At 36.8% G+C, this 24,821-nt stretch overlaps 1 protein-coding gene across 1 annotated transcript in view; it reads right to left on the bottom strand.

Annotated features, from left to right (window-relative positions):
- Positions 1-9,399: 9,399 nt before the first annotated feature.
- LOC121421411 (nuclear receptor subfamily 1 group D member 2-like) overlaps positions 9,400-24,821 on the bottom strand; it is a 31,268-nt gene continuing 15,846 nt past the window's right edge. Inside the window, exons 2-8 of the mRNA XM_041616108.1 lie at positions 21,758-21,921; positions 18,035-18,176; positions 16,764-16,987; positions 15,811-15,993; positions 13,712-13,961; positions 11,429-11,738; positions 9,400-10,716 (exon numbers count right to left, since the gene is read on the bottom strand). Coding sequence (XP_041472042.1) covers positions 10,536-10,716; positions 11,429-11,738; positions 13,712-13,961; positions 15,811-15,993; positions 16,764-16,987; positions 18,035-18,176; positions 21,758-21,921 — 1,454 coding nt within the window. The 3' untranslated portion in view covers positions 9,400-10,535. The remainder of the gene's footprint in view (positions 10,717-11,428; positions 11,739-13,711; positions 13,962-15,810; positions 15,994-16,763; positions 16,988-18,034; positions 18,177-21,757; positions 21,922-24,821) is intronic.

The raw sequence follows: 24,821 nt of genomic DNA, 5'->3' as shown, positions 1-24,821 counted from the left end.
TATGGATGTATATCCATAAATTCATTGTTTTCTTGACAGTGGTTTGTTCTCCTTCCTTTACAATTACATTTTGCACACTTCCTGTAGAAAAAATTATGATACTGTTGGATTTCCATGAATTTACAATTGATTGGATCAATCGTAACTCTTTGTAAGACGGGGCCCAGGCATGGATAGCATCACCCTGCACAGGCCTGCATTCTGAATTCTGATTTGATTTCAATTCTGGTCTTAAAAGTGTGGTCAAACTATCAGGGCTCCCAGCTTTTCAAGAAAACAAAGTTCCCTGATTTTTCCCTGACAAAGTTTAAAATTTCCCTGATAATAATTCAAACCCATTCCCAGTTTTGCATGTTTTGTAAGTCGCTGCAGTTAATTACATTTTTTTCAGTATAAAAACAATAATGTAAAACTATATTAGTACAACCATCACCAGTTGTTTTGATATGCAACGTAATATTACAGAGTCTGACTGACTACCCTGCTCTCGACTTTGGGGCTGATCAAAATTCCCTGATTTTTTCCCCTCATTTGAGACGTTTTCCCCAGATTTGAGGTATTCTTTTATCAAACTCCCTGATTTTTCCCTGACTGGAAAAAAGTAAAATAATTTTTCCGATTTCCCTGATGGGCTGGGAACCCTGACTATGGACGGCCAACTGCGACACAAACCTGTAACAGTACAAGATCAATTTTCTCAACAGATTCGACACTCAAATTATTCAGGAAACCATATTACACTCAAATTGTTTCCCTCGACATTTCATGAGGAAACAGCAAAGGGAACATAAAGAACAACATTAAAAAATCAAACAAAATTGTCACAATTTCAGCTTCTCGTAATAGTACAGAGTTAGACCAGAGTTTAAATCAAATCAGAGCTCAGAATACGGGCCATATAGAATGTAAAATAAACTTAAAATTCTCAAAAGAGCATAACGCGAGACCTACACGTACACATGTAGTAACTTGATTACTTGAAACATCCCAAAGCATACACCTATAGATTAACACTAAAACCGTACACTGACAAAAACCTAAGCATGCATGCAAGAGCCAACCCTGAAAGCCCTACACCATTAAGTTCCATACTAGATCCAACACTAAAACCAAATAAAAGAGCAGTCAATTTTTATATACCACTTATCTATAGCAGGGAAATATTAAAAACAATTGTTCTGTTCAAATTATGCTTATAGGTACGTACAGAATGTATAGGGAAACATTTCCCAATGTACAGTTCATTCTGAATGACAAATAATGTAGAATATTTGCCAGGTGTTACCATAAATGTGTGTCAATAAAAATCTAACATAATGTACAGTTAACCAAATTGACCAACACAAATATAACTGGTACTTACTCTTCTAATAAAAAAACACAATTCACAACTTCCAAGAACTTGTAATTTCACAAGTACCGTATGTAAATATATGTAGTCAATGAATTACCTCTGCTTTTACAAAAATATATTTTACCCGTTAATAACATGCTTACATATTCAATGACAATATCAATCACTGATGATAAAACTGTTATCTATAAAACATCTTATTTTTAAGAGGGGTTATGATGAAGAAAAGGACATATTCTCTATACACGTATGTCATAACATCATCAAAACTTCACTTAAAGAGAGAAAAATTATTCTGAAAATATTATACAAGAATTATACATAAATTCATTAGTATGAAATTATATATGCAGAAGCAAACACTTAGTCATTCTTAACAATACTACATTTAGTCTAGTAATAATACACACATACATTACATGAATCTGTCTCTTTAATTTTTGTTCTGTAACCAATGGTATCATTCTTTCTATATTGACAAGAAGATTAGACTGTATTCAGACACAAAATGCTTTAAAAGGATTTAAAATGACAAAGATTAACACACGATGGGATTAGTCTTTCTTCACAGACAATAATTGTAGTACAAGATTATGGAGTCTTCACAAATGATAATCTTTGCAAAATGAGATGAAATACCATTTTTCAGATGATTCTTGAATATGAGAAAAAAAATACATTTTTATACTATGGCTCTAAAATATAAGCCTGCCTCTACAGACAATGATTGCCACAAAATAACATAAGCCTGTTCTTCACACAATGATTGTAAAAAGGAAATAAAACTCTCTTTTTTGAAACAATTATTCTAAACCCTCAGGATGAATATTTTTTTTTATAGACAAGGATCATCATTCCAGTCTTTATAGACAAACATTGCAACAAAACAATAATAATAAACGAAATAGATTTATAGAGCGCAGAAACTATTAAAAAAATTATGTATTCTACTGCGCTTTTAAACAACTCCTGGGGCCATTTCCTAAGCTGTTCGTAAGTTAAGAGCGACTTTAAGAACGACTGGTGAACCTTTCTTACGAGTTGAACCATTGCCAATGAAAATTTGGGTGTACATGTATATACCATTCACCACAAGAAGGGATCACCAGTCGTTCTTAAAGTTGCTCTTAACTTACGAACAGTTTTATGAAACACCCACCTGATATACTCATTATCAATGAAATAGATGCATTTTAAAACTAGATGGCAATTTTTTTCAGATGATGTTAAAATGAGATTAGCCTGTCTCTTTTAGACAGAGGGGTTGGTGGTATTCCTGATTGTTTTGTTGAGAACATTTTCATATTTCACTGGAATGCAAAAAATCATCTATGATATTCATTCAAAAGAAACATCTGCCAGACAATTTCGGCAACTTATCAAAAACTGGAGCAGTGTCTTTGCCGCAGGAATCTTGCAATTGTCTTTCCAGTGCTAATTCCCATATTTTTTGTAGACAGAACGACACGGCACAATGCCAACGGTCGTAACTTATCTGACATTAAAATATGTTCACCATCTAATGATTATAATATAAAGGGATAACCTTTCTATTTGAAAAATTACACAATGATACAAAACAAAATTAGCCTGTAGGCCCTATGGATATTTCAATAAAGTTGGCTAAGCTAAGCAACACATCATTTAAGTACTGATAACTCTTTAAAATTTTCTTATCATTCGTAGGAAAATACAATGTTCCGACTCAACGACTGAACCAAGGCACTGTAAAAGAATACCCTGTTTTAAGAGCAATTATCATAATTACATTGACAAGACGAAAATGATACCATTAAGATCCAACAACCACTGGCACTAGGTCTACACTTACATAGTCTAATCCCCAACTGGTCTAAACCTAGTTTGTCTACTTAAGGCCACCACACACCTTACGATATCATTGGTCATTAGACCTGCTACGGAATAAAATGTAGTAGACTTTGGTGCTCATGTTGAGACATAAAATATCTTACTGTGTAATGTTCTCTATCATCAAACATGTATAAATATCGATGTTCAAATCTGTGACTCTGCCATCATCATTTCATATAATAGAATAAATTAAATTCAACACATAGTTGTAATGATGTCATAGCAATTGTACGACTGGCTACAATTCAAAACTAATTTGGCCTTTACTCCAAAGCAAAGGTTTGCAATCATCCAATATTATTATATTAGTATTCTCAGTGGCGGACCGTGACCCATGGGAGATAAAGCATTGGAGGGGCACTGTATTGTTTGTGAACAATGCTGTGCCCCTCCAATGCTTTGTCTCCTCCGGGTCACAGTCTGCCACTGAGTATTCTTACAATTAATTTGAACCTAAATGAAAAGACACTTTTCCATTACATTTTCAGAAAATGAGCAATATTCCAAACTCAGTCCGTCGTAAAGTGTGCGGTGGCCTTAACCTACATGTACTGGTCTAATTGCCATTTAGCCTATTTACTCTTCATAGTGGAGCACTCTCCAAATAGTGCGTATGTGACAGTGTAAATTATTCAAGAATTACCCTCTACACACACCCCAAATAAACAACTACATACATGTCTGAGATACAAGTTTATGTGGTGCATTTGATGCAGAACAACATTGACAATGAAACCTAGTTTTGACTGTCCATCATATTCAGTTGAAAATCCAACGGGGTGGTAACATAAGTCTTCAGTTTATTTCAGATAGCTTCAGGTCCGGAAATTTGAATTTCAGATTTGTTTTGATTGGTTTCATTTTTACATACCGGGGGGGGGGGGGGAGGGTGTTTCACAAAGACTTTAGTGCGACTTATCATCATACCTAATACGTACAATGCAACCTCATTGATAACTACAGGTTACACGGGCCTAATTAAAACTGGCAGGCAAAAGACATTCATTCAAGCCAACCCATTCTCAATTTTTTAATTTGATATTGCTGATTGACAAAAGTGAATGAGTATGATTGGCCATCTAACACTGATTCTATTTTAGGTAACTACTGAACTTCCTTTTCCCAAATTATGAAGATTTGGAACTAAATTTGACTGGCGGAAGGATAAGGGCCATTTTACTGTCTCAGGTTCTGAATTTGATCCTATCAAGCGTAGTCTTCATAAATACCGATTTATTTTTCAAATGAGTCGGTCAAGGTACCCTTTTCTGGTCAGATATGGAATGTTGGATATATTTCCTATAGTATCCACTGGTAGTAAACATTCGCCCCTTGAATTTCATCCTTATTTTTTATGAATTTTGTAAAGTGCCAAATTAACACATGATTCTATCGGAAATGTTTTAGGCCCGTGCAACCTACGCATCAGTGCACATCCTCTGAGCTTAATCCGACTGTGGAGAGCGTTTTAACTATGGAGAGCGCAACTATTATTTTAAGAGCAACTCCCAAGTCATACTTAAATCTTTGTGAAACAACCCCCCCTGGAGTAGGAACTTTAAAGTTGATTTTCAAATGATGTCTTAACTATTCAAATATTAAAATTTGGATATTATTACATGGCATGTCATTTATATCTTGATTTGAATAAAAGGTTTAGTTGCTATTTCAGATTTTAAATGATTATCTTATATTATACATTAGACCACATGCACATTATATTATCAATTGAGTTGAAGAATAGCTATTCTAATTTCAGATTTTCAAATTTCTTTTACATACTATATAACTATTTACCATGAGCAGTCACTTCAAATTTAAACTGAAGAAACTACAATTGTTATTTCATAATTTCAGATGATTCTTTTAATTGTTTATTAGATTACTTTATACCATGATTACTTAACTAAAATATATTTGAAGACAATTTTATAAAAATAATTTTGTTAAATTGTAAAAATTTACAAAATGATATGATTTGTCACTTAATGAATTGAAGAAATAAGAAATAATGCATCAGACTTCAAAAAATATCTCACTTTACAAATCGGACTAAAATATAAATCATTTAATAAATTGAAAAAAAAAATTATCATGAGTTGTCTTCTTAAAATTGAGTTGTAGAAGATTATATATTTCATTGGTGCAAGATACATGTATACCACCAGTTGTCACTTTAGGTTGAGTTGAAGAAGAGCTACATGTATGGCTATTCTTATTTCAGATTTCAAATAATTTAAAATTTTACGTAATAAAGACAAAACAAGTTGTAAATTTCCAAGACTGAGTTGTTCTTCACTAATAAAACAATGTTGTTTTCCACATAATAATAATAATGGTAATAGACAGTTCTTGTATAGCACATACATGTACCACACTATAAATTAAAACATCTCTCTACACTTCCAAAGGACTTGGTTATTATCACCCCGGCTGTAACTTATTATTCATGATTATTATTATAGTGACTCACATACTACGTTATACCGTATTTTGTCTTGATTCTTTGTAGTATTTTTATCCTTACAAGGCTGGGATAGATAAGACTAGAAATGGGGCCATTTATCACCAGGGTCCCGTCTTACAAAGAGCTACAATTGATCCAATCAATCGTAACTCAATGGATATCCATCAGTGACATTATTTTTCTACAGGAAATGTGCACAATGTCCTTGTAAACAAAGGAGAACACACCAAACTGTCAAGAAATCAATGAATGTATGGATACACATTCATACATGTATCTACATGTAGAAATTTTTTTTGAGCAAACAAACATTGTACATGTTGACTTGCTGACTTTCTATAGTTGCGATTGATAGGATCAATCTGAACTCTTTGTAAGACGGGGCCAAGATTCATTACCTGCCATAGGTGGAACACACATGTGGTAATGTCGTGGTGTAGTGGTTATAGGTAAATGCTAGTTTTGGTAACGATATCAAAAGGAGTTCGTACAGAATCCAATGAAATACCACCAAAGTGTCTGTTTGTATAAATAAAATGCATGTGCCAAAGGATTCTGGAAGATAATGTGTAATTGCTGAGAAATCAGCAAATAAGCACTGTCCCACGTGCGCTTATCTGTGTTGGGGATCTTCGGTGTGAACATTTTTCAGCATAGATTTTAAGATTTCACAACGTTCAGTTAATGTACATGTAACTGTACCAGATCTAGATCCTCGATGATATACTGACAATTAAGCCTTGTTTTACAGACTTTCTCATGAAATCGGTGTTTACTGCAACTACTGGAATTTCTCTTTTAAGACTCCCGTCTTTAAATCTGAGTGATTGGGTTCTGGGTTCGATTTCTAGCCATGGCGTGTTTTCCATTAGGAAGAAATTTACCAACATTGTGCTGGACTCTTCCCAGCTGAGGTATAGAAGGGTACCGGCAGGAAGTAATTCTTCAAAAAGCTGTGAGCACCAGAATCGGTAGACTAGCTTAGTCGGGGTAATAAAGGAGCACCTTGAGCACCTTACAGGGTGGATGATATATCTATATCATATATCATTTATTTTTGTATTATTATAGCCTACAAAGCGATTGTGTAGTGGGACAGGTTACGAAATTTGCACAAAATATGAATACAAATAACAAGTCAACATTTTTCATACAAGATTTCCACATTCAACTTAATATATCTGTCACATGCATGCAAAAATCCCTTCAACAATGATCATTAAAACAAAAACATGGCAAACATTCATTTCAAGTGTATATATAATTGTATATCTACATGTACGAACAGGTATATCAATATATATAAGAGGTTAGTAGAACTACCTGGATATTGGCTAGTATTTAAGCTGTTCACCCATTCACTGTGAAACATGGTTTTACATCAGAACAGTGGTAAAAACTAAAATCCATGCCCAAATCTATTCAACTTATACCCCTTTCATAAACCCAATTATGCGGCTAATAGCAGCATAATTTGGTCGTAAAATTGGAGGAGGACCAGAGTTATCCGCATTATTTTGATGCTGCTATTATCCGCATAATAGCAGCATCGGGACAAGATTCTGAGTTTATGAACGCATTTCCAAATAATGCGGATAATTGCCATGGTGCGGTCACAAGGTCACCCTTTTCCAACACAACCGCATCGGAGGGGGCGTGTCCAGTTGTCATGACGATTATCCGCCTTTTTCAGGATGGGCGCTCGTAAAAATAATGCGGCTTATTTTCGGAGTTTGTGAACGCAATTTTTATTTAATTATCCGCATTACTCTTAGGCGCCTAATTGGAGGATAGGTTTATGAAAAAGGTATTAATCTTGGAGCAAGGCATAAAAAAAAATTCAAATATCCCAGACCCTGCCTGTTAGCTCAATATGCTGACACTTGTAAAATTCCTCACTTGAGTATGTCTTCACTTTTGCACCTGGAAATCTGGAAAAAATGAATAGTCTATCAATTATAGAACAGCAATTTTTTTCTTCAGATTTTAGTCTGCTGCAAGGGCGGATCTAGTTGGGTTGAACGCAATACCATATCAGACATACCAGCCTCCCGTATTTGCTCATCCCCTCCGGGTCCCATCTTACAAAGAGTCACGATTGATCCAACCATCACAACTATGAAAATCCAGCAGCGTCAACATCTATCATGCATGTTTGTTCAAATATTTTTTTGACTACGATGTATACTCATATATTCATTGTTTTCTAGAAAGTTCAGTGTGCTTCTCTTTACAAAGGACAATGTTGAAATTCCTTGTAAGAAAATACTATGGCAATGATGGCTTTCCATAGAATTGAGGAATTGAGATGGGCACTGGGTCCCATCTTACAAAGAGTTGTGATTTAACTATGGACAGCCAGCAACGTCAACATCTAAAATGTATGCTCGTTCAGAATATGTTCTAAGATATTCATGGATTCATTGTCTTCTTGAAAATTCACTATGCTTCTGTTTGTTTACAAAGGACAATGTTCAAACTTCTTGTGGAAAATATTATGGCAATGATGGCTTTCCATAGAATTGAGGTTGGTTGGATCAATCGCGACTCTTTGTAAAACGGGACCCAGATCTCTTTCTCACGCCTACATGTATATCACAGCCTATCCCCATATACATTATTTTTGCCTGTGATCCCTTGCCGAGCCATGCAAAATCTCACACATGGTTGGGCCCCGTCTTTACTTAAGAGTTAATATTGATCCGATCAACCTACATGTAACTGTATGGAAATCCATCAATGTCATAATTTCTTCTAAAGGAAATTTACTCACCTCATTTGTAAACAAAGAGAAGCTCACTGAATTTCCAAGGAAACAATGAATGTATGAATATACATCATATTTATACAATATATCTATACAATATTTTGAAACACGCAGTTTAGATGCTCACATTGCTGGCTTTTCACAGTTGTGGTTGATTGGATCAATCGCAACTCTTTGAAGGCAGGGCCCTAGTCTTTGATCTTAGGTAATGCATAAACCCATCTTAGCGAATCCAAGCATGAGATCTTTCCTTTGCGTAAATACATGTAATGAAATTAGTCCTCCTCATGAACTGTCCCATGCCGATATAGCCCTGTACGATCACTGACTTTTATTTGAGTAAAAATATAGCTCAAATTTTGAATTCCTGAACAATAAAGTGTACAGAGAGAGTGACAGAGTCATATATATATTTTTTTCAGGTGGAATAAAATAGTTTCAAGTTTGAGATGTGCTGTTAGGTGTTTCATTATTAAAGCCGTTTGCAAGTGATTACAAGTGATTTTCTGAATGACTGGTGATCCTTTCTAACTTTCCATTAGTGTTATTTAAGCTTGTTAAATGGGTCACCAGTCTTTCATATAGTCACTGGTAACTTACAAACTGCTTTATGTAATGCCCGCTTGAACACACACCCTTTACTAATAAAATAGAAAGAGTATTTCTGACAGAGGTAAGACCACAACATGGTTAACCAATATGTACATTCTGCTTAAAAAATAGTTGATCTGTAAGAAATATATAAAATAACGATATAATACCCTTCTTTTTCCCCGATAGTGCCTGAAATACGAAATGAAAATACCCGTTGGATGAACGTGTAATGGACATGATGGGAAACTTCTACGTCAAGGCATCCTCACTCGGTTACGATTCGCATCTGGTACCATCTTCCAGCTACAGCGGTTACCAGGGATTTGGTCGAGGCCGGCCATAAGGCCACATTTTGCCGGCCTTGGCCCGAGTCATGTGTACAAAGTCTAAGGGAAAGGTATTCTCCAGCAGCCTCGCAACTCAGAAGTAATGCCCTTGACTATATCCCTGATGGTTACTCCCAAAACAGTCACTGTCTTCAAGAAGGCTGCCCTGCCTGTCTTCAGAGGTTAGACCCTCCTGTAGGTTCCAGGATGCTGTAAACCTGTGGGTTTACTTCTCCAGTTTACTTGCCCTTCTCCATCCCTGACGATTAATTACTACCATAAGAGTCGCTGTCTTCCAAGAGGCTGCCCTTCCTGTCTTCAGAGGGTTAGAACCTCCTGTAGGTTCCAGGATGCTGTAAGCCCCAGGAGCATGGTTTTTACTTGCCCTTCTCCATTTTTATTTGAAATAGAAACCCAACACGATTGTCTGCACCACCATCTACTGTCACAGCTTATCATATCCGAGTTCAACTTGGAAGAGGTGGTTAACCCGTTGTCAACTGGAACCGGGTGATACCTGTACAAAGTCTGTGGGAATTACAGAATTCAGTATTCCACGGGTTAAGGGATTAGGTCTTCAAGGTTCAAGGTTTGTTCTACACTGTCCAGCCACTGTGAAATAGACTACATGTAGATGGCAGTGGAAACATTCGGTGAATGCACCGAGCCACGATGCCTTTTCAAGCTTGGAGTTGATGATACAAATGCAGGAATATGTATTAATGATAATGCCAATGTACCAGCTCTGGATTGATTGACTGATGCACAAGAGATACCACTGTCACGCAACAACAAATTTTACTTAAATCATAATGATAACATCAGTGATATCAATTTCAAGTCCTCTTGTTAACATCTACCATTTTAGGAAAGAAATCGAGTACAAAGATGAAGCGACCAAGAATACCCAGTTACTCTTACATGCAACAGATTTTATCACAATAAGTCCCTTCAATCACTCAGAGTCAGGTATGTACAGTTGACTCTGAATAATCGCCTACCTCTGAGCATCATTTCAGACAAAATTATGCAAAACATGTGTTAATCACGTCTCCTAAGTCATATTTCGCCTCAGTCGAACACATTCGACTGAAGCAGAGTCACACGTACAACCATCATATCGAACACAAGGCAGTTGGCTAGTGAGAGCGCGATTCACTGGTAGGGTTGGCTGGAGGCGGAACAACTCGTACGTTCCCCTTTCTCTTCCTTGGGTATGGTTGGCATGACGTTGGTAGGTACACCGCAAACAGACTTGGGAGGGTGGAACAGACCGCAGCCTTTGATCAGCTTTGGTAGGGGCAGCTTCTCCCAGATGTCGGGGCACCTTTTGTTTCTGTTGGCAAAGAAAAAAGGTACAGTATGTGTATTTTTAGGTTAAGGTGTCAATAACAAATGAAAAAAAAAAAAAAAAATGAAAATCCACATTTTATTGTTCGAAATAGAAATACTCCGGAAATTCACTTTACCCCAGTCAATCGTGGGCCCAGCAGCCACTAATTCAAAGGAGTGAGCAACGTTGATCTGGTGACGCACAGTAGCTGCCGGGCCCATGATCAATTGGGCAAAATGAATTTTCAGACGATTTCTATTTTCAAGCAATAAAATAGGGATTTACAATTTTTCGTTTATAATCAAAATCAATTGTCAATACTTCAAAACAAATAGTTTAAACTTGTCTATACCACAAGTTTGTTGTTCTATGTCAAATCCTTCAGCAGGGTATTGATTATCTTGATATAATAGATTATTATTTTGTACTTTCTATTTTGGGGTTATAAGATGAGAATTCCTACATGTATGATCAATATGACTGCATGAGAAGTGGGTGAAATGCAGATTGTGTGACAGTGGGCAAGCCTGCCTTTCACCAATTTTACAAGAATTTTTTTCTTCAAGAATATCAGTCTACTCATAGCATACGATCTTGCCTTCTTTTTACAGAATCTTGCAGAAAATGCGCATACATACTCTATGAGGGCCGGCCCCGTCGGGACCTATACCACACCGTGTATCATTAGAGAGAAATGGAAAGGATGCTGCCTTACATATTTCCATTGGAGTCATTCATGATGCCACTGCACAGATCATGAATGTCCGGTTTAGGCGGGTCCCCTATTGCCTCGTTCAGCTCCACCAAGAGCGGCGGGACCGGGATAGATGGATACTCCAGACGAAAACCAAGCAACGACTCCGCCTGGAGCAACGAGGTCGAGCGCATTAGCTGCATCTTGGTTACCAGGTGAAAGAAGCGTCTCGTCTCCTGAGGATCTTTGCGGCTCAGCTCTCGCCTAAGACATTCCATGATCAGCTCCGATTGAGGCTCGATGTCTGTCCTTCGACGGAGCCCTGCACGATCTGAAAAATCAACAAAGTCTAATATCATAAGCCTTGTAATCTGCAATTTCTCTTTCCTATTCACATCTATAATTTCTGTAAAAATATTTCTGCTCCAGTTTGAGATGCATCTAGAAAATGCTTTTACAGTAGAAATGCAAAGATAGGACCACAACATGAGTTCAATGATTTATATCAAACTAAGGATCTTAAAGCCGAATAAAATAATTATTAATCTCATTTTATCTGACAGAGTACGATGAAAGATTAGCATGGTCTATGAACTTATAGATGAAAATCATAGAATCCATGATGACATAACGACAAATTATGCCCTGCAGACCCTCACACAAGGTTTGTACACTTCAGTAGGGAAATTAATATAATCATATGAAAAATGATTTATATTTTTAGCGATTCTTTATGTTCTCAAAATGGCCTAAAATAAGATGTTTTTACTTTCAACATTTCTGAGTAGGGAATTTTCGCAATTGCAACAGGGACGAATTCTGCAACATGGTACATGTAAATCTATTGAAAATGCAGGTCAAATCACATGGACAGCTGAGAGGTTTTTGTGGAAAATTGGTGGACCTGAACAGCAGGTTGTCCTTAGGTTTTTACAAAGATAATTTTACATCAATGTATCAGACATAGATATATAGTACCATGGTGGCCTTGATTTTAAAGACTTTCTCATGAATTAATTGTTTGCTGCAACTACTTTCTTTTACCTTTAATCTGAAAACTGATTTTATTTTATAAGGTCAGTGTCCACCTAGAAAGTTACATGTACAGAAATGGACCATTGCATCCCGATTCTTACATGTTTTTTTTATATTTACATGTATGTATTTATTGGTATAAAATCAATCTCAAATCAATCAAAATATTTCCAAGTGATCCATAATTGGAAACATTCATATACATGTACATAATTATACAAAAAGGGGGGGTAATGGTTGTGGCAGAATAAAAGCATTACAAAATAAATATTGGTCAGGCATGAAGGACATCAAGACATACAGTATAAGTTATAATCAAGGGTAGGGGATAAACATCCAAGTACATGTTACATTCTACTATGATCGAAAGATGGTCCCATAAAATTACAAGGGGATTCAAATCTCAAAACGCCATTTCTTAAAATGAGTAGACAGTTTGTGATTCTTCTTTGCTAAAAAATATTATATTTCTTTCTGTTTCTTAACAAAGGATTTAAATTTAACAATATTAGGGAGACTATTATTGAATTTGCAGATATAAAGATATTTCAATAACAGAAATAAATATGTAACAAACCTGTCAGTACAAATCCCAAATACTTTTTTCGAAATTGGTTACATTGAAGGTAACATTACCTTTCTGGATTATTAAGGTAATGAGGTCCTGCCAGATTGGAGCAACTTTTTCGCAGTCGTGAAGTAAATGTACCATTGTTTCCTCTTTTTTACCACATAAAGTACAACTAGGCGAGTCTTTTCTTTTAATCCTATAGAGAAAATCATTTAGGGCGATAGCTTTATGAAAAATTTTGAAGAAAAAGGACCGCAGTTTGGTATCAATAGTACATAAATAATTTGTATTGTGAACCTTTTTGCGAATAACAGTTAATGGTACAGGTAAATTATCACTCCAGTATGCATACCGATTCTTACATGTTGGTATCGCCCTATAAATATATTACTGTTATTTGTGTCATAGAGCACTTTTCCTGTTGTTTAAAGGTCATGTGCGTGCCATAGCATACAACAAGCTCTATCCAGTTTGTTTTTATATGGATGGCCACAATGCCCGGTTAGTGTAGTGTGCGACAGGCTTCCCTTGTAAAATGGTACCGTACAGTATCATGGTATTACTATGGTATTACCATGGTATTACCATTATAGTATCCATGGTAAATTCATTAGTACTACAGTACTACCACAGAAGTACCATAGTAATACCATGGTACTGTATGGTACTTTTTTACAGGCTTCAGTGTGAGCACAAACCTGAATTAATGATGGTGGATGCGATGAACAGTGACGTCTCCATCTCGCTGAGGTTGAGTTTACTGAGAGATTGGGTGAACTCGAAGACGTGCCGCCATAGATTGTCCTGTCCCATACTCTCCAGGAGACGGGAATCGAGGAGGGTGTTGTTTCCGAGGATGAGGCTACGATCGGTGTGAGACACCAGGGGACTGATCTGGATCATCCAGACCTCGAAGTAGGACTGCTTTAGAAGCTGCATCTGATCACACTATAAAAAGATAAGAGAAAGGTATTTAGCTAGCACCTGATCACACTGAAAGACAAGAGAAAAGTATTTAGCTTGCATCTGAACACATCAGCCCAAATTCACAATGGTGGTTTTGGAAACCCACGATTGAGTCCGTGGTTTATGTCGATTTTCTGTACAAATTATGCTAATTTATTGCGTATATTAAACAAGTGTTCAATGCTGATGCGCGCTTTTGTTGCAGTGCGCCAAATCGATGCCTGTTGCCATGGTTGTCCACACTATTTTATTCATGAGTCCACTGTTTTGAATAATGAGTCCACTCTTCAAACAGTGGACTCATGAATAAAATAGCATATCTTACCAAGGTAACAGGCATCAATTTGGCGCACTAGCTGTGACAAAAGCGCTCATCAGCATTGGACATGTTGTATACATGTGCCCAATACGCGCTCAATTAAGCATCATGTACACAGGAAATCTGCATAAACCATGGATTCAGCCGTGGGTTTTCAAAACCACCTTTGTGAATTCGGGCCATCATGATTTCTCTTCATTTAATATTTACTATCAAAAACTTTGTAATGCTCTGAAAGTATAATGGCTTAATAACAAGAAGTGAAGTAACAATGGAAAAAATGGGGTCAGATGTACAGAACAGTTTATAACTTTTGGTGGTAGTGATGATGGTGGTGGTGATGATGGCGGTGGTGATGATGGTGGTGGTGATGATGATGGTGATGTTGATAATGATGATGATATAATGAAAATAATGATATTGGTGATGATCATGATGATGACGATGGTGACGATGATAATGATATGATGATGGTGATGATGAAGATACATGTAATAATGATATTGGTGATGATCATGGTGATGATGATGACGATGGTGACGATGATAATGATATTATAATGGTGATGATGAAGATACATGTAATAATGATATTGGTGATGACCATAATAATGGTGATAATGATGATGATGATTATGATAATGGTGCTGGAAATGGCAGGGGTCGTGATGATGCAGCTGATTATTATGACGACTACAATAATGGAGATGAAGAATTTGGTGGACCCGGTAATGATGATTGGTGGTGGTGATGAAGCTAATATATGATGGTGGTGGTGGCGATGATAATGGTGATGATGATGTGATGTTGGCGGTGATGATGGTGGTGATGATGATAATGGTGATGATAATGATATGGTGGTGGTGATGATGAAAATAACAATGATGTTGGTGATGATGATCATAATGATGATGATGGTGATGATGATGGTGATAATGATCATGTTGGCAGTGATAATGGTGGTGGTGGTGATGATGATGGTGGTGATGATGATGATGATATGATGGTGGTGATGATAATGGTGATTAAGGTGATGATAATAGTAATGATGATGGTGATGATGATGATAATGGTGATGATGATATGATGATGGTGATGATGATAGTGATGATGATAATGATGTTGGCGGTGATGATGGTGGTGATGATGATACTGGTGATGATCCATAATTTCCATCATTTATTGTTCGAAATAGACATGAAATGTAATACTCCGAAAATTTGCTTTGCCCAATTGATCGTGGGCCCGGCAGCAACTGTGCAGCGCCAGATCGACGAGGCTCTATCCCTTCCATTGTTAAACGCCAAACAGGGTAGCAGCAACTCCCATCTTTTAACGTCTTTTTAACGTCTTTTGGTCTGATGACGATGATGAAAATGACAATGATGTTGATGACGATGATCATAATGATGGCGATGGTGATAATGATGATAATAATGGTGATGATGGTAGTGGTGGTAATGATGAAGATGATGACAGTTATGATCACAATTATCATATGGCCACAGCATACCTGCTGTATCTTCATAAAGCCCGGAAGGCACTTAGCAAACTCCACAATCCTCCTGATGGCTGGTGAGATCGCCTCAAGGAATATCTTCCACGCAAAAGTTTTGCTATTTTTCTTCTCTTCCTCCCTCAGATCTGACGTGAACGAGTCGGGGACGACGGAGGCGCCACTGCTATTCAACCTCTCCTGCAACAAACAAAGATTGTACTTAAAATTTATTTCCTTGGTTAGAATCGAGGTTATAAACCTTACTTCTTGGGGGCCATTTCATAAAGCTGTACGTAAGTTAAGAGCGACTTTAAGAACGACTGGTGATCCTTTCGTGTGGTAAATGATACGTTCATTGGTGATCACTTAGCCCGTAAGAAATGTACACCAGTCGTTCTTGAAGTCACTCTTAACTTTAATACGAACAGCTTTATGAAACACTAACCAGGTTCCTTTCGCAAGTGAGCCAAGGGGCTCCACTACTATTCGCCCTTCAACAACAAAGATTCTGTTTATCATCTCTATCCTGGGATAGAATTAAGGTTGCAAAATTCGTTTCACGATTCCCTTTGGAAGATGAACCATGGGGCCCCTCTATATTCAACCTCTTCTAAAACAACAAACAAAAATTGTATTTACAATCTCTATCCTGGGGTAAAATTAAGGTTATTAAACTTGTTTCAAACTTCCTTATGCAGATGAACCACAGGAATACACTACCTATATTGAACTTCTATTGCAATAATCAAAGATTGCATTGATCAAGCATCATCTCTTTTTAGAGTAGAATGAAGGTTACTAAACTTGTTTCAAGGTCCATTTTCCAGATAAACCGCAGGTACCACACTACTTTTTTATTAACCTTCTTTTGCAACAAATCAAGACAGCATTTCTTCCTGGGACATGATTCATTGCAACAATCTAAAAATGAGTTCAAACGGAATCCAATCAAATGTGTGCCTTCTTACCATGAGTTCTGAGCGTCTATCAAGTAACGACTGAACCGTTTTCTTATCGTAGAGGAAAGTAGCATCCCTCGCTTGGAGGATCGTCTGGCTCATCGTGTAGATCTCCATCTCGCGTTTCTCACGTGCCTCTCTATCTTCTGCTGTCTCCGGCCTTGTTGCCAATTTGCGGATCTCATCAAGATTATTCTGCTTGACTCGCTTCGAGTAGCGTCCAATCCTCACAGCTACATCAAAATGAAGATAACAGCATCACATTTTAAAACATAAATATGCATTTTTTTTACAATGGATTTTATTCTTGAAATGTTGCCAATTTGCAAATCTCATCACAATTATTTTGCTTCATTAACTTTAGAGAAACGTCCAATCCTCAAACAACAAATGAATGAACATATTAATTCCATCACATATCTTGCTATTTCAAAAAAAAATTTGCATTTTTATGTATAATCAATTCCATTTAAAGAGAATGGAATTGATAATGATAAATGAAGAAGTTGGCAACTTTCAGCAGTGAGTAGCGAAGTCACACCATCACTTCGGCCTTGTTGCATTTAAGCGAAGCATTGTGGGTCAGTTGATTAGTCTCTGGACTTCAAAACAGAGGGACACTGGTTCGAATACCAGTCATGGTATAATTTCATTCAGCAAGACATTGATTCACAATGTACAACACTCAACACAGGTGAAGTACATGTAGGCCTAAATGGATACCAGCAAGTAATTCCTCAAAAATCTGTGAGCACTGGAATCGGGAGACTACATGTAGCATGGCTGGGGTAACATGGGGCACCTTGAGCACCTAACAAGGTGGATACATGCATGTGCGATGTAAAATACAAATACCCTGTTTTATCAATATCATAAGATTTCCTATGGCAGTAACTTTGAAATCTAACATTGGTAAAATTCTCCCATTCAATCCTCGAGTCTGATTGGTGCACAGTTTTCACTACATGATGTACAGAGAGTAAATGTATTGAAATTGCCAATCAAATGACAAAGAACAGATAGGATGTCATTGCTGAAAATTGGTGAACCGGAACTGTACAACAGAAGCTTCATCCTAACTTTCGGAGCAGACAAAAAAATTGCAAAAATGTTGTTAGTCCAGATTTAAGGATGAAACTGCTGTTTTGATTCCTCAATTTTAGAAAAATACTTCTTGGTTGTTCAGTCATGAAGGGCATTTGAAAATAATTTTCTCTGTTCTTGAACCATCCGTACGTCGTGGTGCAAAAACTCTCTGTCATAAATCAAGAGAAACTTACATTCTTTTGACATTCCAACAGCGAGGCACTTTCTAAATCTGCAATGCTGGCATCGATTGCGATTAACTCTCTCAATCTGACAGTTCCCGGAAAAGTGACACTTGTACTCCATCTTCTTTTGAATGCTTCTTCGGAAGAAACCCTGAATAAAAGGAAGTACTTGATACAGTACATTACATTCATCATAACTAACATTGTATTTTTTCATTGGTCTGGTACAGGTTAAAACCTATTTGGCATACATGTGGTTTTGATCAGTCTAGTGCAGCTTTTGATCAGTCAAGTATAGGCTTTGCCTTTGACCTGTCTGGTTGGGTTTAGAACAGTCTGGTATAGGTTTTGATCAGTCTGGTATACATGTAGGTTTTGATCAGTCTGGTATAGGTTTTGATCTGTCTGGCATAGGTTTTAAGCAGTCTGCTTTATTTCACTTGATTTGGTAGAGGTTTTGATCAGTCTGGTATAGGTTTTGATCATTCTGGTATAAGTTTTGATCTTTCTGGTATGGGTTTTTATCGGTCTGGTATATTTTCATTGATTTGGTATAGGTTTTGATCAGTCTGGTTGGGTTTAGAACAGTCTGGTATAGGCTTTGATCAGTCTCGTATAGGTTTTAATCAGTCTTGTATATTTTAATTGATTTGGTATAGTATTTGACCAATCTGGTTGGGTTTGGAACAGTCTGGTATAGGCTTTGATCAGTCTGGTATAAGTTTTGATCTGTCTGGTATAGGTTTTAAGCGGTCTGGTATATTTTGATCGATTTGGTGTAGGTTTTTATCAGTCTGGTATAGGTTGAGAACAGTCTGGTAAAGGTTTTGATCAGTCTGGTATAGGTTTTGATCAGTCTGGTATAGGTTTTGATCAGTCTGGTACAGGTTTTGATCAGTCTGGTATAGGTGTTGATCAGTCTGGTATAGGTGTTGATCAGTCTGGTATAGGTGTTGATCAGTCTGGTATAGGTGTTGATCAGTCTGGTATAGGTTTTGATCAGTCTGGTACAGGTTTTTATCAGTCTGGTATAGGTTTTGATCAGTCTGGTATAGGTTTTGATCAGTCTGGTATAGGTTTTGATCAGGCTGGTATATGTTTTGATCAGTCTGGTATAGGTGTTTATCAGGATGGTATATGTTTTGCTTAGTCTGGTTTATGTTTTGATCAGTCTGGTACAGGTTTTGATCAGTCTGGTATAGGTGTTTATCAGGCTGGTATATGTTTTGATCAGTCTGGTTTAGGTTTTTGATCAGTCAGGTATAGGTTTTTTATCAGTCTGGTATAGGTTTTGATCAGTCTGGTATAGGTTTTGATCAGGCTGGTATATGTTTTGATCAGTCTGGTACAGGTTTTGATCAGGCTGGTATATGTTTTGCTTAGTCTGGTATAGGTTTTTGATCAGTCTGGTATAGGTTTTGATCAGTCTGGTATAGGTTTTGATCAGTCTGGTATAGGTTTTGATCAGGCTGGTATATGTTTTGATCAGTCTGGTACAGGTTTTGATCAGGCTGGTATATGTTTTGCTTAGTCTGGTATAGGTTTTTGATCAGTCTGGTATAGGTTTTGATCAGTCTGGTATAGGTTTTGATCAGTCTGGTATAGGTTTTGATCAGTCTGGTATAGGTTTTGTTCAGTCTGGTAGCGGTTTTGATTAGTCTGGTATAGGTTTTTATCAGTCTGGTATAGGTTTTGATCAGTCTGGTATAGGTTTTGATCAGTCTGGTATAGGTTTTGATCAGTCTGGTACAGGTTTTGATCAGTCTGGTATAGGTGTTGATCAGTCTGGTATAGGTGTTGATCAGTCTGGTATAGGTGTTGATCAGTCTGGTATAGGTTTTGTTCAGTCTGGTAGCGGTTTTGATTAGTCTGGTACAGGTTTTGATCAGTCTGGTATAGGTTTTGATCAGTCTGGTATAGGTTTTGATCAGTCTGGTATAGGTTTTGATCAGTCTGGTACAGGTTTTGATCAGTCTGGTATAGGTGTTGATCAGTCTGGTATAGGTGTTGATCAGTCTGGTATAGGTGTTGATCAGTCTGGTATAGGTGTTGATCAGTCTGGTATAGGTTTTGATTAGTCTGGTACAGGTTTTTATCAGTCTGGTATAGGTTTTTATCAGTCTGGTATATGTTTTGATCAGTCTGTTATAGGTTTTGATCAGGCTGGTATATGTTTTGATCAGTCTGGTATAGGTTTTGATTAGTCTGGTATAGGTTTTGATCAGTCTGGTACAGGTTTTGATCAGTCTGGTATATGTGTTGATCAGTCTGGTATAGGTTTTGATCAGTCTGGTATAGGTTTTGATCAGTCTGGTATAGGTTTTGATCAGTCTGGTATAGGTGTTGATCAGTCTGGTATAGGTGTTGATCAGTCTGGTATAGGTGTTGATCAGTCTGGTATAGGTGTTGATCAGTCTGGTATAGGTTTTGATCAGTCTGGTACAGGTTTTGATCAGTCTGGTATAGGTTTTGATCAGTCTGGTATAGGTTTTGATCAGTCTGGTATAGGTTTTGATCAGGCTGGTATATGTTTTGATCAGTCTGGTATAGGTGTTTATCAGGATGGTATATGTTTTGCTTAGTCTGGTTTATGTTTTGATCAGTCTGGTACAGGTTTTGATCAGTCTGGTATAGGTGTTTATCAGGCTGGTATATGTTTTGATCAGTCTGGTTTAGGTTTTTGATCAGTCAGGTATAGGTTTTTTATCAGTCTGGTATAGGTTTTTATCAGTCTGGTATAGGTTTTGATCAGGCTGGTATATGTTTTGATCAGTCTGGTACAGGTTTTGATCAGGCTGGTATATGTTTTGCTTAGTCTGGTTTAGGTTTTTGATCAGTCAGGTATAGGTTTTGATCAGTCTGGTATAGGTTTTGATCAGTCTGGTATAGGTTTTGATCAGTCTGGTATAGGTTTTGATCAGTCTGGTAGCGGTTTTGATTAGTCTGGTATAGGTTTTGATCAGTCTGGTATAGGTTTTGATCAGTCTGGTATAGGTTTTGATCAGTCTGGTATAGGTTTTGATTAGTCTGGTATAGGTTTTGTTCAGTCTGGTATAGGTTTTGATCAGTCTGGTACCGGTTTTGATCAATCTGGTATAGGTTTTGATCAGTCTGCACTGGTACCGGTTTTGGTCAGTCTGGTAAAGGTTTTGATCAGTCTGCAATAGGTTTTAATCGGTCTGGTATATTTTGATTGATTTGGTATAGGTTTTGATCATTCTGGTATAGGTGTAGGTGGTCTGGTAAAGGTTTTATCAGTTTGCTATAGGCTGTGATCAGTTAGGTTTCGACTGGTGTGGTAGGTATAGGTTTTGATCAGTCAGATATAAGTTTTGATTGGTCAGGTAAACGTGATTTGTCTAGTTTAGGTTTGTTGGTGTATGTGCTACATATAAGATTCTAAAAATGCCTATGATTAAAAAATCAACACACGCTCTTTCTTCATTTACATGCAGTGCATCTTTATGATTTGGGGGTCCTATATGCCATAGACATGTACATGTGGGTCATAAAGACAATTATAGCAAATTTGAATAGTTGATTTCTTTTGGAAACTTAAAATTTAAACATGCAAATTTATGAATAAATCATAATCATTCTCCTATTCATGAAAATTTAGCACTCAAATCAGTATGTTTTCCTTGTTTTTAGATAGATATGCTTAGGGTAGGGGGACTGACTTAATTCTTTTATTCAGTATTTTTCGTCAAATGATAAAAGTGATATAATTACCTTACAGCCCTCGCAGGCCATGACGCCATAGTGAAAACCAGAGGACTTGTCACCGCAGACCTTACAGGGTAGACACACCCCATCAGCGTTACAGCCCCCTCCCACTCGACCATTCTCGCCGGTGGTCGTAGTCGGGTCTGTGAAACTATCAATGCAGCTTTCATCTGAAAAATATGAAAGTCAGATATAGGCATTAAAGAGAAATTCAAGTAGTTGCAGTAAACACTGATTTCATGAGAAAGTCTGTAAAACAAGGCTTAATTGTCAGTATATCATTGAGGATCTAGATCTGGTACAGTTACATGAACTGAACTTTGTGAAATCTTGAAATCTACGCTGAAAAATGTTCACACCGAAGATCCCCAACACAGATAAGCGCATGTGGGACAATGTATAATTATAGCTTAGAGCGTCGGGCCCGACGCTCTACCCGAATCCTGTGCTTATTTCTCAGCAATTACACAATTTCTTCCAGAATCCTTTGGCACATGCGTTTTATTTATATAGACACTTTGGTGGTCATTTCATTGGATTCTGTACGAACTCATTTTGATATCGTTACCAAAACTAGCATTTACCTTTACCTCTAGGCCGAGCATATTTATATCTAAATAAATAGAGTAAAATTCACAGAGTAAAATTCACAGAGCAAAATGCTACAAATTTCATTCAAATCGGATAACAAATGAGAGTTACTGAATTTTAAAGTTAGGCAATATTTTGTGAAAATAGCTATATGCACGTTGATGTAAATATTCATTAGGTGGGCTCATGATGTCACATCCCCACTTCCCTTTTTCTTATGTTATTACGTGAAATTAATTGTTTCATTTGTATTAAATGGCATGTCTCCATTATGATGAAATAAGTTACAGGAATAAATAACTAATGCTATCAATCAGTTGTCAATCCAACTGTTTTAGCTTTTGGTAGAACAATTTAGAATAAAATCAATATAGTAAAATACAAAACAACAAGTGGGGATATGACATCATTAGCCCACCAAATTGATATTCATATTCCCCTGGTGCACCAGAATACTACAAATCTAGCAATGTAATACCTGATGAATTTCTTTTTTTTAATCATTAAAACAAATATCAGAATAAAAAAAAATAGACAAATATCAACATAATACATTTTCAAATGTGGGAGACCTCCAAGGTGATTTATTACCCTAAACACGTTTGGCTAGTCTTAAAAAAAAGCTTTGGAAAATAAATACCCTAAATTTGGTTGACCCTGCATTCGACCATTGACCAGTCTTTCAACACCACCCTTTTTGACAATCGTTGTTTTTTGATACCCTAAAATGAGTGCAAATGCGGCCAGAGTCCACAACTGAAAAACATCCCTTTAAAGTTTTTTTGGTTACGCATGTGTACAGCAATATATTTGACTGGTCCCCCACCCCCTCCCCCATGGTTTTCATACCATACTACTAACACATTGATTAACTTTCAAAATGCTCAAGTCAAATGGCAATACTCAGGAATGGCACAAGCCCACATTGATATTTGTCCCGGGAGGGGGGGGGGAGGGGGCACTTCCATCGATGAGTGTATACCATGCGGTACCATGGGGTTTCAAAAAGCACCCTAGCAAGTATTTTCCATGTTCTGAAAATGCACCCCTTGACGAGTATTGGCATGTGAAACCCCACCCTTAACAAGTATTGGAAACAAAATGGCACCATTAGCAAGTATTCCCGAATTGACCCCCCTAAACACATACGATAGTATCATAATTGTGGACGCCAGCTTGACCTTTATTTTCATTGGGCTTAGTACCACCCTACATACCACTAAAATTGGACCCTATAAACATGTAGTGTTGGGGCAAAAAGAACATTTCAAGTTCAAGTTTATTTATTTCAAACAAAAAACATCACATTTATATTAAAAGCATTTTACTCTTTTTATACCCTCGCAAATTTTGTAGTGAAATATTTACCTTTTCATTATTTTGGTGTTTTTTTTACACCCTTATTATCTTGAAAAAGAGATCCTTTTTACATGTTTTTTTGTCACGCATGCATGGTATCCACTTGTCAATAGTAGTGCCCCCCCCCCCCGGGTTATTTGTATTGATTTGTCTTCTTTTGACATTTTTTCTCTTTCATTTTCCATACATTATGATTCAGAAAACAGAAGTTTCATAACATTGAACTTTATGTGACATATCCGTTTACATAAACATGTACATGTACGTGTTTTATCCCCTAGTGTGGATACCACTCATCAGCATTGTTAATACAGGAGGACAATTAGGGACGATTACGTCCTTCATCAGGGCCATATAATCGCACCTATAATGCCCCAAATACAATCATTTTGGGGTGACAAACTAGGACTTCACCCTATTAAAGATTTGCCACAAAGAATTTCATTGACACCAATAATTCAATATCATAAAGTGACTGACATTTGTTTATTTTACCAGATAATTGCTTCTTAATTGCAAAAAAAGTTGCTCTCCCGATGAAAAAATAACCCCTAAATGTCAATAATAGACTGAAGGTGAAATAAAAAGCCACACCCCATAAAGATTACCTCCTATCAATCATGCCACTCATATATATATATGATAAGTTTGAAAACAGGATACACAACATTTGTGTTAAACATTGTTTGTAACTTAAGAGACTGGCCCGTATTTTTAAGTCAGGTTTTACTTTAATAGACCATGGTATAACTCTGCGCTAAAATTATGGTATTGTATGTTTCTCATGTTTACTTTGCTCTTTCCTGATTCATCGATGGTGAAGAGAATCATCTATTTATACTTCCCAGACAATTATGAGTGATTTGAGAGCCAAATGTGCTGAATATGATATTTCTACCGTTATTGATTTATGTAACAATTGGCTAACCATACTTAAACCACAATTTTAACCCTGAGCTTAAGTAAAACCCCGACTTCAGAATACGGGCCTCTGCCTGTAACGTTCAAATGGAAACACAATAAGAAATTTTCCAAATAGGAGTTCAATAAAGCTTATAAAAGTCCAATTTAAGATAATTAGCCAATAGAAAAAAGTCACTGACAAAGTATAACAAGAGGG

This window comes from Lytechinus variegatus, chromosome 9 (assembly GCF_018143015.1).
Source record: "Lytechinus variegatus isolate NC3 chromosome 9, Lvar_3.0, whole genome shotgun sequence".
NCBI classification, from domain to species: domain Eukaryota; kingdom Metazoa; phylum Echinodermata; class Echinoidea; order Temnopleuroida; family Toxopneustidae; genus Lytechinus; species Lytechinus variegatus.
The sequence above is the reverse complement of the archived record's forward strand: the minus strand, read 5'-3'. Positions and strand labels throughout refer to the sequence as shown.